This window comes from Melanerpes formicivorus, unplaced genomic scaffold (genome assembly GCF_026170545.1).
Source record: "Melanerpes formicivorus ecotype bairdi unplaced genomic scaffold, bMelFor1.0.p_v2 SCAF_21, whole genome shotgun sequence".
NCBI classification, from domain to species: domain Eukaryota; kingdom Metazoa; phylum Chordata; class Aves; order Piciformes; family Picidae; genus Melanerpes; species Melanerpes formicivorus.
In genome coordinates this window covers 9249920-9264818 of record NW_027142373.1, presented here as the reverse complement: position 1 = coordinate 9264818, position 14899 = coordinate 9249920, and the positions used below count along the sequence as shown (strand labels likewise).

Sequence of the window (14899 nt, the reverse complement as noted above, 5' to 3'; positions counted from 1 at the left end):
AGTTGGAGGAAAGAATCATAGAATCAGTAAGGTTGGAAAAGACCTCAAAGATCATCAAGTCCAACCTGTCACCCAACACCTCATGACTATTAAACCACGGCACCAAGTGCCGCGTCCAGTCCCCTCTTGCACACTTCCAGGGATGGTGACTCAACCACCTCCCTGGGCAGCACATTCCAATGGCTAACAACTCTCTCTGGGAAGAACTTTCTCCTCACCTCCAGCCTAAACTTCCCCTGGCGCAATTTGAGACTGTGTCCTCTTGTTCTGGTGCTGATTGCCTGGGAGAAGAGACCAACCCCTTCCTGGCTACAACCTCCCTTCAGGTAGTTGTAGAGAGCAATAAAGTCTCCCCTGAGCCTCCTCCTCTCCAGGCTAAGCAACCCCAGCTCCCTCAGCCTCTCCTCGTAGGCCTTGTGCTCGAGGCCTCTCCCCAGCCTCGTTGCCCTTCTCTGGATGCATTCAAGAGTCTCAGTGTCCTTCTTAAGCTGAGAGGAGAAGCTAAACAGACACCAGGACCTCAGGGAGATCTTTATGTAGAAAGCTTTTTCTTTTTAATATTTTTTTTTTTAATGGTGTATCCTAGCACATTCAGTTTCACAAGCTGGGGATTATTTAGCTTGTGTGCTAGAACAGATGAAGCAAAGATTTAAAAATGCCTCCCAGCTTTGGGCGGGGGATGGAAGCTGTTTCAAACTAGCTCCTACTCTGAAGAGCCAGGATGCAAGCTTTGATTCTCAAATTCAGCCAATGCAGATGTTAAGCTTAATGCCTTTGTATCCTGGACAGTACCAGGGTGCCCCAGTATGCAGCAAGGTGACTGTGAAAAGGCAAGGCTTTGAAGGCAGAGGGTCCATCTGAAACTGATCTCTGGAGCAGAGTCTGTTGTCTCCAGGCTTAACCTGCATAAGAGAGGCTGCGTGCCAGTTCCGCATAGTGTGTAATGACACCGCTGGGAGCTGTGACTTCAGCAAATCCTGCAGAAAGCAAGGCTCTGGGTTAACACTTGCTTTCATTGATTTCCAGAACTCAGTATAGCCTCTGCTCCAGAAAGGTTGCTGTGAGCTCTCCAGAGCAGTATTGCATCATGCTTGATAGAAGACTCACTCAGCCTTTGTTACAGCTCCTCCACTATGCTAATGGGTTCCACCTTTTCTTCCATCCAATTCTCCTGGCAGCTAATTAGTCCTTTGTCTTTAGCTGTCTATATCAAGATGATGTGTGTACCCATGTATTTGTTTAAGTGCATGGACTTTGGACTTTTCTTTGCAGATGGGGAGCTATTTTTGCATCCAGATGTCTCCATTAGACTTTGACATCTGATTTACAGGTCACCTTTGGGCGTAGCTGGACAGGGTAAAGTTTTTATGTTGCCATTTGCTCCAGGCTCTTCCTCTTCCCAGCTGTACAACAAAGTTTGGACTGACTGGCTTCTTTCCATCTGGATTTTTAACACAAAACTGCCTATTGTTGTGGGAAAACAAAGGTTGTATTGATGCATTTGTTCTTGTTACTCAGATGGTCGCCCACTGTACGTGCTGAGGTTGGGACAGATGGACACCAAAGGCTTGGTGCGAGCTCTCGGGGAAGAGGCCTTGCTTCGCTACGTAAGTACTTCTGCAGCCAGCAAGTCGCTAGCAATGTGATACTTTCATTTAGAAATTTCCTGCCCTGCCAGGATATTCATCACTCTGGATATTTTGATGTGCTTTCTGGCTGGCTGGTTTGGGTTTGAATACATCTGAAAGCTCCTGGTAGCCGATTTTCTGCGTTCTTTCCAACTGCAAACTGCTGGCGGAAAGGCGTAGTTCCTGGCAGCTGCTGGCGTTCTTGGTTAGCATTTTCACAGAGTCTTCTGCTGTTTGTGCAGTGCTTCAAGTCTCTGCAGTTGCACAGAAGAGAAAATGCTATGCTCAGATCTTCTTTATTTTTCCCCCCAGCCTTGTATTCCAAGGATAAGAGTCATTTACTGTTCCAGAGAAAGTTACTGCCTGTAGTCTTCCCTTCTCTAAAGGCATCGCTCAGAGCGTTGGTGTGGATCTGCTCCGTTTCCAAGCAGAGCGCTGGCAGAATTCCAGCTTTGCAAGGCTGTTTTTTGACTCCTAGTAATGACAGCCATGGCCATGGCAACCACTAGAAACAGGGGCTGGATTTTACTTTTTCTCTTCCAGTGACATTTCCAGCCACATACTGAATTTTATTTGCCCTAGTACTGTTCCAGGGTTACTTTCGTTGACGTAAAGAAGGTCTTTAATTTCTGAGTAAACAGTGAATCAATGCTTAAAAGGACAGAAGTGCAGGGAGACTTCTTGTCTGTATCACACCAGGGTTTTAGTTTTCTGGAGGACCTTGTTTACAAGTTGCTGCTTTTAGGGAAAGTCATGTTTATTTTTCAACAAGGTCAACCGGTGGGGTAAGCAGAGAGCTTTCTAGTTCATTCCTTGGGGGGAAAAATAAACATGTTTGAGCCATGTAGTTTTAATTAATCTTTGGAGAGAAACTTCTTTTCCCCTTTATCCTAGCTACTGAAGTTAAGGCTGTTCTCTAACCAAAGGGTTTTCTTGTGCAGGTCCTTTCAATAAATGAGGAAGGACTGAGGCGGTGTGAGGAGAACACGAAAGTGTTTGGCAGGCCAATAAGGTAAAATGCAACTGGTGGGTCTGCTCCTTGGGAACTGCTTGGTTTCATGGTGTGTGTAGGGGGGGGAATGTCAGGCAGTGTGATGCTGCTGAGCAAAGTTAGAATGGAACAAGTGAAGGCAAGGCATGTGTGCCTTGCAAGCAGATACAAGCAGTTACAGTTAACTGGGAGCCTTCCCAGTTACCACTAGAGGGAATCTGCCTGGTCAGGCCTGAGGGAACACCACCTGCTCCAGCAGTCTGTGTCATGCTCATAATAGTTCTACACAGAGTTACAGAATGGCTATGGTTGGAAGGGACCTCAGAGATATCTACTGCAACCTCCCTGCCATGGACAGGGACTTGGCTGCTCGAGGCCTCATCCAGTCTGGCCTTAAACATCCCCAGGGAGGAGGCATCCACAGCCTCTATGGGCAGCCTATTCCAAACTCTCCAGACCCTTGTACTGAAGAACTTCTTCCTAAGATCCAGTTTAAACCTACTCTGCCTCATCTAAAAGCATGGGGAGCATTCTCCTGCTACTCTTTTCTTCTGCTGAATGTCTGCAAAGCAATGCAGCTCAACTCCCATTTCTGTTCCTGGGGGAGTTTTTAGACAGATGTTGGTACAGGCTGCCAAAAAAGGCCATGATCATTTCATGGATAACCTTTCCAGTAGTCTGGGTATTGTTTTGGTGTCACTTGTTTATCCCTAGTGAATGCCAAGGCTCTATGCTCAGTTCTTGTTTGTATTCTCCTATCATTATATGCTCTTACCCAAATTTTGACCCAAGGCAAAGGCTTAAGGCTCCTGTGAAAGGTGGCATCTAGTCTTTCAAGTACTGGCATGACCTCACATGAAGTTCAGGCAAAAATTGCCTGCTATCCCATCATTAAGGCATTGTAGGGGTCACTTATGATAGTGTTATCTGCAAAATGGATTTAAGGGTGTGAAATGAATGCAGGAGTGGCCCTGAAAAGGAACAGTGTTTCTTGGACTCTCTTCAATTTGTGACTCTTTCCTTTAATCCCTAAGGGTTCAGGGAAGCACAGTATGTCTGCTTATCTTTTCCCTATTAAAGAGCTTGCTGCCCTAGCTCTCAGTGGGAGTCCAAATCCAAGAGATGAGGTTCATGTGTGTAACTGAAATGGTGCTGCCTACTGGAGATCTTCATTTGTAGCAGTAATTTTGAAGGGCTGGATATTAAACATTTAAAGGGAAGCAGAGGAGTGTTTGTGGTTTCATAGAAGCCTTATGCATAATTTAAGGGATGCTGGCTGGTGCAGCACAGCTGTGAATCTTGAATGCATGCCCAGGGTGAGACCTGAACTTGGAAAGGCACTAAAGCATATGCTGATGCTCAGTATTTAGCATTAAGAACATCTCTCTTCCTATAGAAAAAGCTTTTCCTCCCTGAGATGTGACAGCAGGATTAGCTGTGACGTGTGGCAGTGCTGGGAGTGGCGAATTGCTTCACAGCAGCAGTGTGGCTGCTGAGTTGATTTCCCAGTAAAAGCAATGGCTCAGTTTTGGGCTGGCTGTCAAAAGGGTCCTTTCTGGCTTCACATTAACCTTCTCCTGGAGTCTGAAATGTCTGTGGGAGAATGTGTGATGTGCAAGGGGATCATTGCACGTAATCTGTAACTCTACTGGTTGATAGTAGGCTGAACATAAGCCAGCAGTGTGTCCAGGTGGCTAAGAAGGCCAATGGCATCCTGGCCTGCATCAGGAACAGTGTGGCCAGCAGGAGCAGGGAGGTCATTCTGCCCTGTACTCAGCCCTGGTTAGGCCACACCTTGAGTCCTGTGTCCAGTTCTGGGCTCCTCAGTTTAGGAAAGATGTTGAGCTGCTGGAAGGTGTCCAGAAAAGGGCAACAAAGCTGGGGAGGGGTTTGGAGCACAGCCCTGTGAGGAGAGGCTGAGGGAGCTGGGGTTGCTTAGCCTGGACAAGAGGAGGCTCAGGGGAGACCTTCTTGCTGTCTACAACTAGCTGAAGGGAGGTTGTAGCCAGGAGGGGGTTGGTCTCTTCTCCCAGGCAACCAGCCCCAGAACAAGAGGACACAGTCTCAAGCTGTGCCAGGGAAAGTTTAGGGTAGATGTTAGGAAGAAGTTATTCACAGAGAGAGAGACTGGCCATTGGAATGTGCTGCCCAGGGAGGTGGTGGAGTCCCCATCCCTGGAGTTGTTTAGGAAGAGACTGGATGGGGTGCTTGGTGCCATGGTTTAGTTGATTAGGTAGTGTTGAATGATAGATTGGACTCAGTGATCTCAAAGGTCTTCTCCAACCTGGTTAATTCTATTTTATTGTATTCCTTGGCACACACTTCAGCAATTCCTGCTCTAAGGATCTTAAACTCCAGTGTCTAAAGGTAGCACGAGGCAAGGAGGTAAAACAGAAGAAAACCTAAGCATGCAGGAAGGAGGGGGGAGTCATCACATGTTCAGTACATTAGACACTTGCATAAGGAAGGGGAATTTTAATGCTGTTGAGATTTCCCCCTCTTTTTTCTTTAATTTGTGTTGTTCTGGGCTTCTTTTGTGTATTTTGGTGCTTGGGTTTGGGTGGCTTCAGTTTGGTTGGCTTTGTTTGGGGTTTTTCCTTTGGTTTTGTTGTTTGCCTTTTTGTTTTTTTGTAATGTCTCTAAAATGCTTTATTTTTATCTCACATTCAGCTCTTGGACCTGCCTGGTGGATCTGGAAGGCCTGAACATGAGACATCTGTGGCGACCTGGAGTCAAAGCATTGCTGAGAATCATTGAGGTGGTCGAAGCTAATTACCCTGAGACGTTGGGTCGTCTCCTTATCCTGAGAGCACCTCGAGTATTCCCAGTTCTTTGGACACTGGTAGGTTTGAAACTCAAGGCTCTCCTCAGCTCACTCTCCCCATGTTGCTGCACAGCTGTAGCTGTTTCCTAAAGCAGGAATGATCTGTGTTAGGGGACTCCTGGAATGGGTTTAGAAGCATCGCCGAGAGCTTGCTCGCACAGGGGGCTAATTTAGCTTCTTTGTGTGACAGGGATAATGCCATCCAACTGGTGCCTTCAGAATTGACTCAAGAACAATACAGGAGCCTGATCTGTTCTGTTTCTCTTTGTTTGTAGGTTAGTCCATTCATTGATGACAACACTAGGAAGAAATTCCTTATTTATGCTGGAAATGACTACCAGGGTCCTGGGGGACTGCTGGATTACATCGATAAAGAAATTATCCCTGATTTCCTTGGTGGAGAGTGCATGGTATGAATACAAACTACTGCATAGAGCAACTTGACTTGGGGGGAGGTTATCTTTTCCTTCCACTCTAAACAAAGAATCCTGGAAGCACAGAATGATTCCTAACATAGTTTGGAGCTGTAAGATGCCAGGCATAATGTTTTCTTCTGGATCCACTTTTCTCCACCACGAATAGCAAGCGGCTTAGCAAAACAGCCAGGCACAGTTCAAAGCCAGAGTCTCTGTTACCTGTCAGGTTCAGCTGTGGTAGCACAGCACTTGAGCAAGAGCTGTCACCATCAGCTAATCAGCAGAGTCTTTGTCATCACCTAAAAGAACTAACTGATGCCATAGGGAGCCCAAGGAGATGTGGCACATCTGCTAGCAGGGCTTAACAAACAGCCAGGTCTCCTAGTGCAATGTGTGCATTGACCCACAGCAAACAAAATGAAATGGGTGTACTGCAGGATGCTGTCATTTCTCAGTCCCTTGCCATGTGCCTTAGGAGCTGTCTCCTGCCTAGGCTGTGGGTGTCAATTGAATCTGGCATTTTAACATCTCCGTGCTGCTGCGAGGTTGATTTCTCTCTGCATTGTTTTTGCAAGCACAGGCTCAGTGGTGTGACTGAGGTGTAGGAGTGCAGCTCAGGCGTTTGCTGGAGCCTTTGCCTTTTTTCTGAACTCAGTTGGATTAAAATACCATTTCAGGCTTGCTTTTTTTAAGCCCCTGTAACACCTCTGAGAGTCGTTTCTGTACTGTTCCTGAGAATTCACCTAGGTCTGTTCGGATGGGGTCTCAAATGATAATGAAGTTACATATGGCAAAGTAGAATATGTGTTTGTCTTCAGTGGGCTGCTTTTTGCTGCAGCAGTAGCTTTCAGAGCAGAGAGTTTGTGCTAGCTAATTTGGAGCTTGGGAAGCTGGCAAAACCCACTGCTTAAGTAAGCAAAAGTGAATGCTACCAGAAAGCAAATTGCTTCAATGCTTCCTGCTGCTCACAGAGAGAGTCTCTTTCTCTCCTTTGCTTCTGGGTATTTGAACAAAAATGACTTCTCAAAGATCCTTTCAACTCTGCTGTAATTCAGTTATCAAACTGCTGCCCCAAACACTCCTGTGGAACCTCTTCCTGATCAGATAGTTGTCTGACTTCAGTGCTGGAGACTTTATAAAGGGAAGATTGCAGAGGGAAGCTCAGTAATTGGTTCCAATACTGAGCCGTCAGGACAGTTGGGGCTTCGAAGCTGTTACCTTCCTGACTGAAACATTCTTTTACCTGTTTGAGAGCTTGCTGTACTTCCTCACCATTCTTCAGCCTTAAATTTAGCTAGCCCAGTTCTTTCAGGTCTCTGCAGGCTGTGTTGCTATTCCCACTTCCCTAAGGATTCTGAAGTGGCTCACCTCTCTCTTCAGTCTAGGACAGCATGAGTGATACCCACAGGATTTGCACAGCCATGTCCTGTGCTGCTGGCTGTTCTGTGCATACCAGAGCTGCTGCTCTGATGTCTAATTCTGCAAACTCACCTCAACCAGATCACTGTAAAAGACATTTCTGTGTGCATGATGTACAAGCTGCTAAAGGACTTTCAAACTTTGTTTGCATTTCTTTCTTCAGAATACTTGCTTGAATGTGTTTTGTTTCTGAAGCTACTAGGCAGAGAGCATGGCAGGGTGGGGGATGTGCAGAGAGGATACTTTCTAAGGCCTGTTTATGCTTCCAGTGTGAAGTACCAGAGGGGGGGCTGGTCCCCAAGTCCCTCTACCGAACAGCAGAGGAGTTGGAAAATGAAGACATAAAGCTCTGGACTGAAACAATCTACCAGTCTGCAAGTGTCTTCAAAGGAGCTCCACATGAGGTACTACCTCCTACCCTCCTTGCATTACAAACTTCTGCTCTGGAGCATCTCTTGGGCTGAAAATGGGTTAGAACTTGATTATTTGGTTGCCATGCTTCCACCGCTGTTCTTCTGTGGTTCTGCTGCATAATGATGCTTTAGAAGCTGAAGTTTGTGACCATTCCTGGTATTGTCTTGTTGCCATTTAGACAACATCCCTGCTTTTCATCCTTTTCAAAGCCATACCCTTCTAAGCAAAGACACAGAATGTTCTCAGAAGCTACCTGCCAGCTTCTGAAAGCAGTGTGTTAAAATCAAGACACTCCCTCAGGAGAGAACTTGTATCTACAATGCCTTTTTTAACAGCCCACACTAAGCCCAAGCAAGGAGAAGTTCTGTTCTTTTGTCTCCTTTTCTGGTAAGGGTTTGTTACTGAGCAAATTGCTCATTGTCTCTTCTGACTTTTCTGTCTCAGGTTCTCATTCAGATCGTGGATGCCTCATCTGTGATCACCTGGGATTTTGACGTGTGCAAGGGTGACATCGTTTTTAACATCTTCCATTCCAAAAGAGCCCCACAACCTCCTAAAAAGGACTCTCTGGGAGCCCACAGTATCACATCTCCTGGTGGGAACAACGTCCAGTTGATAGACAAGGTCTGGCAGCTGGGGCGTGATTACAGCATGGTGGAGTCTCCCCTTATCTGCAAAGAAGGGGAGAGCGTGCAGGTGAGAATCCCTGTGTGGGAGCAAGTGAGGGCTTGCTCCAAAATGAGCAAGGTGTCCTAATTCACAATCATTATTGATGACTGAATGGTGATTCAGCTGCTGACTGCTTGATGTTTCCTAGCTGCGTGCTGCAAGGCACGGGGGTAGGGCTGACATGGGATCTGCTGCATCAGTGCAGTAGTGGCTGAGACTGATCAGCAAGGAGTATAGGGAAGCCATCTACAAGGAAGTGCACATCCAGAAAGCAGGCAGACACACTTTGTGCTGTGATTTTGACCCTTTTTTTCTGAAGTACACTTCATGTTGTGCTTGCAGGCTATCACAGTGTCTTACCTCAGTAATGAGAGAAGCCTGGAAATTAAGACTGAGCTGCTGTGGGTTTGTCCCTCTAACAGGCACCTTAAGGAGGTCCCTATGGCTAAGGTTCTTGAAGGTGGCTTTTTTAATGCCATTTGTGACCTGTCCTTTAATTACCAAGTTTGATGCTACATGCAGCATGTTTGCAATCACACTTTGCTGTTCCTTTTGACTTGAAACAAGAGCTGGGCAGCCTTTGCAAAAGGAGCTCCTGAAACCACCTAATTGGAAGACTGGAAATATGGGCAGTGACCTTTCTCTTTCTGAGGCAGGAACCTTGACAGTTCTTTGCACAGCCTCAAAGGACAGCCATTACAGAAAATAAATGGGGGGAAAAAATGGCTCTTGTTTTAAACAAGAACTTTGTCCTGTCAGGATATTTAAATCCTAACCCCTTGACACTGTCAAAAAGTAGGAGGATCTGCTGATGTGCAGCCACAACTTTGATCAATATGCTGTGTGGGGGGAGGTGACCAGCACTGCCAGTTGGTTCAGGAGCTGAAATCCTGGCATGTAGGCAGTGGAAAAGAAATGGCAAGCCTACAAATCCTGGGGGTGTTAAAGTTAACTTGGAATTTTTGCTGTATTTGTTTGCCCCCAGGGCTCACACGTGACCAGGTGGCCTGGCTTCTACATTCTCCAGTGGAAATTCCATAACATGCCTGCCTGTGCTACAACCAACCTGCCTCGTGTGGACGATGTGTTAGCATCTCTACAGGTCTCCTCTCACAAATGCAAAGTGATGTACTACACAGAAGTGATAGGATCTGAAGATTTCAGGTATGTCTGGCTGAGGCTGCTGAGGGTCAGCTGGTGTCAAACCCTTCTGATGCTTAGATGATCAAGCTAGTGCCAAGTTCACCTACATACAAGTAACTTGAGAGCACTTGTGTTTTCTTAGGCCTCAAAATCCCTCCCAAACCACAAACCAATAAGCAAAAGAATGCAGCCAGTACTGGCACTGGGGGCAGCTAATGTATCAAAGCTGTTAATTAGTTATTGGAATCATCACTAGTCACTTTGCTCTGCTTTGAAAGCACTGGGAGAGCTCTTGGGCTTGGCAGGTTGCCAGGTAGAAATAGGTGCAGCTCAAATTGAGTTGAGTCAGTTCAGCTGCCTGCCAGTTGGTGCTTGACTGAAGCAACTCCTCAGTCTCTGTGACCAGCATCTCTTTTTTTTGCAGGAAGGTTTTCAGTGTCTTCATTTATTCACAGAGTCATGGAATAGTTTGGGTTGGAATGGAAGGGACTTTAAAGATCATCTCATTCCATGGGCAGGGACACCTCCCACCAGCCCAGGTTGCTCAAGGCCTCATCCAACCTGACCTTGAACACCTCCAGAGAGGGGCCATCCACAACCTCCCTCAGCAGCCTGTTTCAGTGTCTCACTACCCTTACTGTAAAGAATTTCTTTCTAATCTCCAGTCTAAATCTCCCCTCTTATGTGATGAGGCAGAAAAGCTTTGGAGTGCCTGCACCAAACCTGCTTGCTTTTTATTCAGCCTGCAGACAAATCCCACATAGATACATAGCAGACATCAAAATCTTTGTCTCTTCTGGAGCTTAAAACTACCTTGTTTGCTATTGCAGGGGATCTATGACCAGCCTTGAATCAAGCCACAGTGGATTCTCCCAGCTCAGTGCTGCCACCACCTCTTCTAGCCAGTCCCATTCCAGCTCCATGATTTCCAGGTAGTGCCACAAGAGATGAAAAGCAAAAGGATGAGATGGCTGGACCCTCGCCTGTGGCACTGACTGCAACCCACCATATTCAACTGGCAATTGTGCAAAAAAACACCCCCAACCCCCACCCCCCAATAAAGCCTTTTATAGATAGTCAAGTAGCTCTTTGAATTTTAAACTTAGTGGATTTGGGCCTTGTTAGATCCAACAGCTTCTCTCTTAACTTTTAACCCTGGGTTTTTTGGTTGGTTTTTTTCCCCCTCCCCTCGCTCAGCCATAAATGTTTTTGCAAGTCTGCTTGCACAGATCCTAACTCTGAACACAAGGGCTCTCACTGCAAGGAGAAATAACCACTGCAGCAGTGTAAGGATCAGGTTTTTAACTCTGTCAATGCTAAAAAGCAACAAAAAAACCAAAAGGAAGGATAAAAACCCTACCAAAAATGTCCTGTAGTGCATTAGAGATCAACTGCAAAGCCTCCTGTCAGGACATTTCTTGCCATCTTAAATCCCCTCTGGTCTTCCAGTGCTGCAAACTCTTCTCCATTGCCACCAAGTGATGTCCAAGGCAAAGCAAAGCAGTTGCTGGATACTTGACTTTGTGAGTCCATTTGTTTTCAAAGCATGCCCATGGAGCTGTGGCCAGGCTGTCAACACTAAAACCTTCTGTATGAGCACATTTTTTGGGAGGGGGTAGGGGAGGGTTGGAATTGGAGCTTTTGGGTGAGTTAAAGCAATTAATTGTTTTCCTTGGGTTTGGACTGGAAGCACTGCAGAGAGAGAGGCAGAGAGCAGGCTCTCCCTCGCTGCATTCACGCCAGGCTGATCCAGAGCTGCTCTGAGGATCTGTGCCCAGCTCTCTGCTGGGCCTTCACTCCACTTAGTACACTCCATGGGAATTCATTGTACTGAGACTCTCTTCTTAGCAGGAATTTATACAGAGCTTAAGCTTGCTTCTTAAGGAGGTCTGCCTCACATCCTTCCTGTGCACTTTTCAGTCCCTCTCGCCTCCTCTCCTTCCCTCTGCTTCAGTTCTGAGCTGCAGAAGCTTTAGGGCAGGCAGGGAGCTTCCCTCTGAGGGATGCAGTGGAAGACTGAGCAGTGCCTGCTCCACCATTTTCACCACTGCCACTCCAGCAGCCAAGTGCCATTTTGGATTGCTGTGCCCAAGCAGTGCCACTTCAAGCCTTTGTTAAAGGCTGCTTAGTTTCTTCCACCTGCAGCCCAAAACACTGAAGTGCTGAGCAAAGGGCTAGCAGCAGACAGCTACAGACCATTCCTGGCAGTGGAGCAGAGAGGATTTCAGTCTGAAATGCAGCAGGAGTCACATATTTAGACCCTGCCTAGTCTTTCCTCATTGTCTTAGAGCTAGTGTCCATCCCAGCAAAAAGGAGGCACTGTGCTGGCTGCAGTCCCTACCAGCACGCTGGGTAGACTCGAGGGAGTCTTGTGGAGGCAGCACTGCCATGGGGAAGTGGTAGAGGAGCTTGTGGAGGTCTTGCACATTCAAATGACAACCCTTTTAAGATGCCCTGCCTAGGGAAAGATGGTTCTGGACTCTCCTTTATGACTGCAAAGCTTTTAAGAGGCAGGTTACACTAACCTCTGAGTAGCAGCACTCCTCCTGCAGACCAGAGCTGACGAATGTAGTAACAGATTTAGAGCTGCCAAGAGGCCAGTCTCCTGACACTGAACCAAACTGCTCTGTTTTGCCTTTTTTTGGACTTGAAAATGGAAGGTGGAGCTTAGGCTGTCACATAGGCTGCCACAGTGTGCTGCTGTGTGAGTCAGGCCACTCGCTTTGGTGTCAGGGAGTCTGCACACAGCATGGCTCTGGGGCTGCCGGGGAGCTGTCTGCCAGGAGGAGCCCAGCTTGCTGAAGGGGTTGGGTTGATGCTTGACGTGCAGGAGCCAGTGCTGCCAGGCACAGGGGAGTTAGTGTGGCAGGAGGCACGGTGAGGCTGACTCAGTGACACTCCTGGCTCTTTGCAAGTGCCACTTCCCATGTGCCAGGCTGTAAGGGTTGAAGTGGTGCCCTTTCTTTTCTCTCTCTCTCTCTCAGATGGCGATTTTGCTGACAACTGTAAAGAAACTGCTTCAGTTCAACACTCCACATCTGTCCAGAGGTGTCTGGCTTTGTAGACCTTTTTTGAGTTGCAGTCACTTTTCAAGTCTGAAGATCTGTGTTTTATTGTTCACTTGAGCTGGCTCAAAAGTGGCACTTTGGGGTTTTTCCTGCTCTTTCCGAGCTCAAAGCACACAGCAGCACAAACAGCTGGGGAGATAAAATGCCAGAGATACAATAGCTAACCCTCCTCTAAGCCAAGTGCTGTGGCAATATGACTTGATCACTGCAGTCTGACTAATCAATTTCCCATGCCCTGCTCTTCCTTTGTGTGTTATGATTGCTCTTCCTCCTCCTCTCCACCACTGACTCCTCTGTTGGCTTCTCTCCTGTTAGCAGCATCCTCCTTGCACTTCCCTGCCTGTACTCATGACCTGCATATCAACTTCTGTAAATGTTTTGTATACATAATACCTCATTCTGGGTAATTAAAATACAGACAGTCTTTAAAAGATTTTTTTATTGTTATCAATAAATGTGAACTGTTTGGAAATAACAGAAAGGGGTTGGCCTCTTGCTTTCCTTCACTTGGCTGAATTCAGCTCTGCCAGAGCAGCTCAGGGGCAGTGCTTCATGGGGGACAGGGGAGGTGGAGGGTCCTGAACTGCCATTTCAAAGTCTCCCACTGCATCCTACCTGAAAGCTGGGGAAGGGTCTGGAGAACAGGTCTGAGCCCCTCAGACCTTAGCTCAGCTGAGCAGGTGCTAGCAAGGTGGGTGAGGGCTGCTCCTCTGTGCAGCTCCCCTTGGCAGAGTGCTTTGGCTGAACCATGTACCTGGGGCTTGGGGTGTGGAGCTTTAGTGCATTTTGGGGTTTGAGACAAAACAAAATTCCTGGAAGAGATTTCACCTGCCCTCTTCCACCTGCCCCTCCTGCCAGCCCTCCCTCTGCTCCAGCTAGGAGTCCTTGGTGTCCTTTCTCATTTGAACGTAGACCTTGTCAATGAGGCCAGGGTGAAGGGTCCTGAGGTTCACAGTCACCCAAGGTCCTGAACTGCCATTTCAACATCTCCCACTGCATCCTTCCTGACAGCTGGTGAAGGATCTGGGGAACAGGTCTGAGGAGGAGCAGCTGAGGGAACCGGGGTGGTTTAGTCTGGAGAAGAGGAGGCTGAGGAGAGACCTCATTGCTCTCTACAATTGCCTGAAAGGAGGTTGGAGTGAGGTGGGAGCTGGTCTCTTCTTTCTAGTATCAGGTGATAGGAGGAGAGGAAATGGCCTGGAATTGTGCCAGGGGAGGGTTAGGGTGGATAGCAGGAAAAGTTTCTTTCCTGAAAGAGTGGTCAGGGATTGCAACAGGCTGCCCAGGGAGGTGCTGGAGTCCCCATCCCTGGGGGTGTTCAGGAAGTGTGTGGACATGGAACTTAAGGACATGGTTTAGTGACCATGGTGCTGTTAGGTTGATAGTTGGACTCAATGACCTTAGAGGTCTTTTCCCACTAAAACAATTCTGTGATTCTTCAGCTCTCTGCCACTGTGGAGAAGCAAAGCAGCTTCTTGTGGGGAGCAGAAACCTGAGCAGGTATAAATGGTGTAAGGAAATGCCGGGGTTGGGAGGGAATCAGCCTCTGCTGGGCACATTACTGTCACAGAATAGCATCTCTCTCTTCCCCACAGAACCTGTATCCAGGTTTTTAATGGTCTGGGAATGCACAAAAGGAACAAAATGCTGTGCTGGAAAGGCTTCAGGTAGCCCTAGAAAGCAAATGTCTGCTTTGATGGCTTCTGTGATGGCTTCATACTCTTTTGTCACAGTGTGAAAGGAAGCTCCAAGCTGAGCAGTTCAGCTGATCGCAGCAGTGTGCAGCATGTGATGTGTGTTATCCAGAGGCCACAGGGAGGGTACAGATGGATGTCTCTTTGCCTCTGTGCAGGCTGGAATGTGGCCACCACTGGCAAGTGCAGTAACTTTTTCCTACCAGTGGCCCTGCCAGAGGTTTTCTGGCAGAATAAAGGGCTGACTGTATCCCTAACCTAAGCACAGCCTGTCCTGGGGACACTGGAGTGCTCTTGGTGCTGTCACAGGGAGCTGAGCCAGGGAACTGCCCCTAAATCCTGCTCTTCCCCATCACATGGAGCTCAGTGGGCCTGGCCTTGCTGTGATGCTGGGTGAGAGCTGCTCTGCTCCCCAGGATGCTTGGTGGGCTTCAGGAGAGACTTGGCTCCTTGAGGGTGAACGTTCAGCTGCACTGCTCTGTGTTTTAGTCCAGCAGATGCAGCTGTTGTGAGCTTTGGGGGGAGTTAACTGAAATTTAACACAACAGGTACAAGAATTTTCTCTCATTCAAGAGTTCCCTGAACCAGGGGTCATAGAATCACAGAATTGTCAGGGCTGGAAGGGACCTCAAG

General features: G+C 47.6%; 1 protein-coding gene across 1 annotated transcript in view; it reads left to right on the top strand.

The window, feature by feature from the left end:
* Positions 1-13047, top strand: part of SEC14L1 (SEC14 like lipid binding 1) — a 47212-nt gene extending 34165 nt beyond the window's left edge. The window contains exons 9-16 of the mRNA XM_068151432.1: positions 1519-1607; positions 2570-2640; positions 5290-5461; positions 5719-5853; positions 7548-7682; positions 8137-8388; positions 9347-9525; positions 10335-13047. Coding sequence (XP_068007533.1) covers positions 1519-1607; positions 2570-2640; positions 5290-5461; positions 5719-5853; positions 7548-7682; positions 8137-8388; positions 9347-9525; positions 10335-10440 — 1139 coding nt within the window. The 3' untranslated portion in view covers positions 10441-13047. The remainder of the gene's footprint in view (positions 1-1518; positions 1608-2569; positions 2641-5289; positions 5462-5718; positions 5854-7547; positions 7683-8136; positions 8389-9346; positions 9526-10334) is intronic.
* Positions 13048-14899: the final 1852 nt, after the last annotated feature.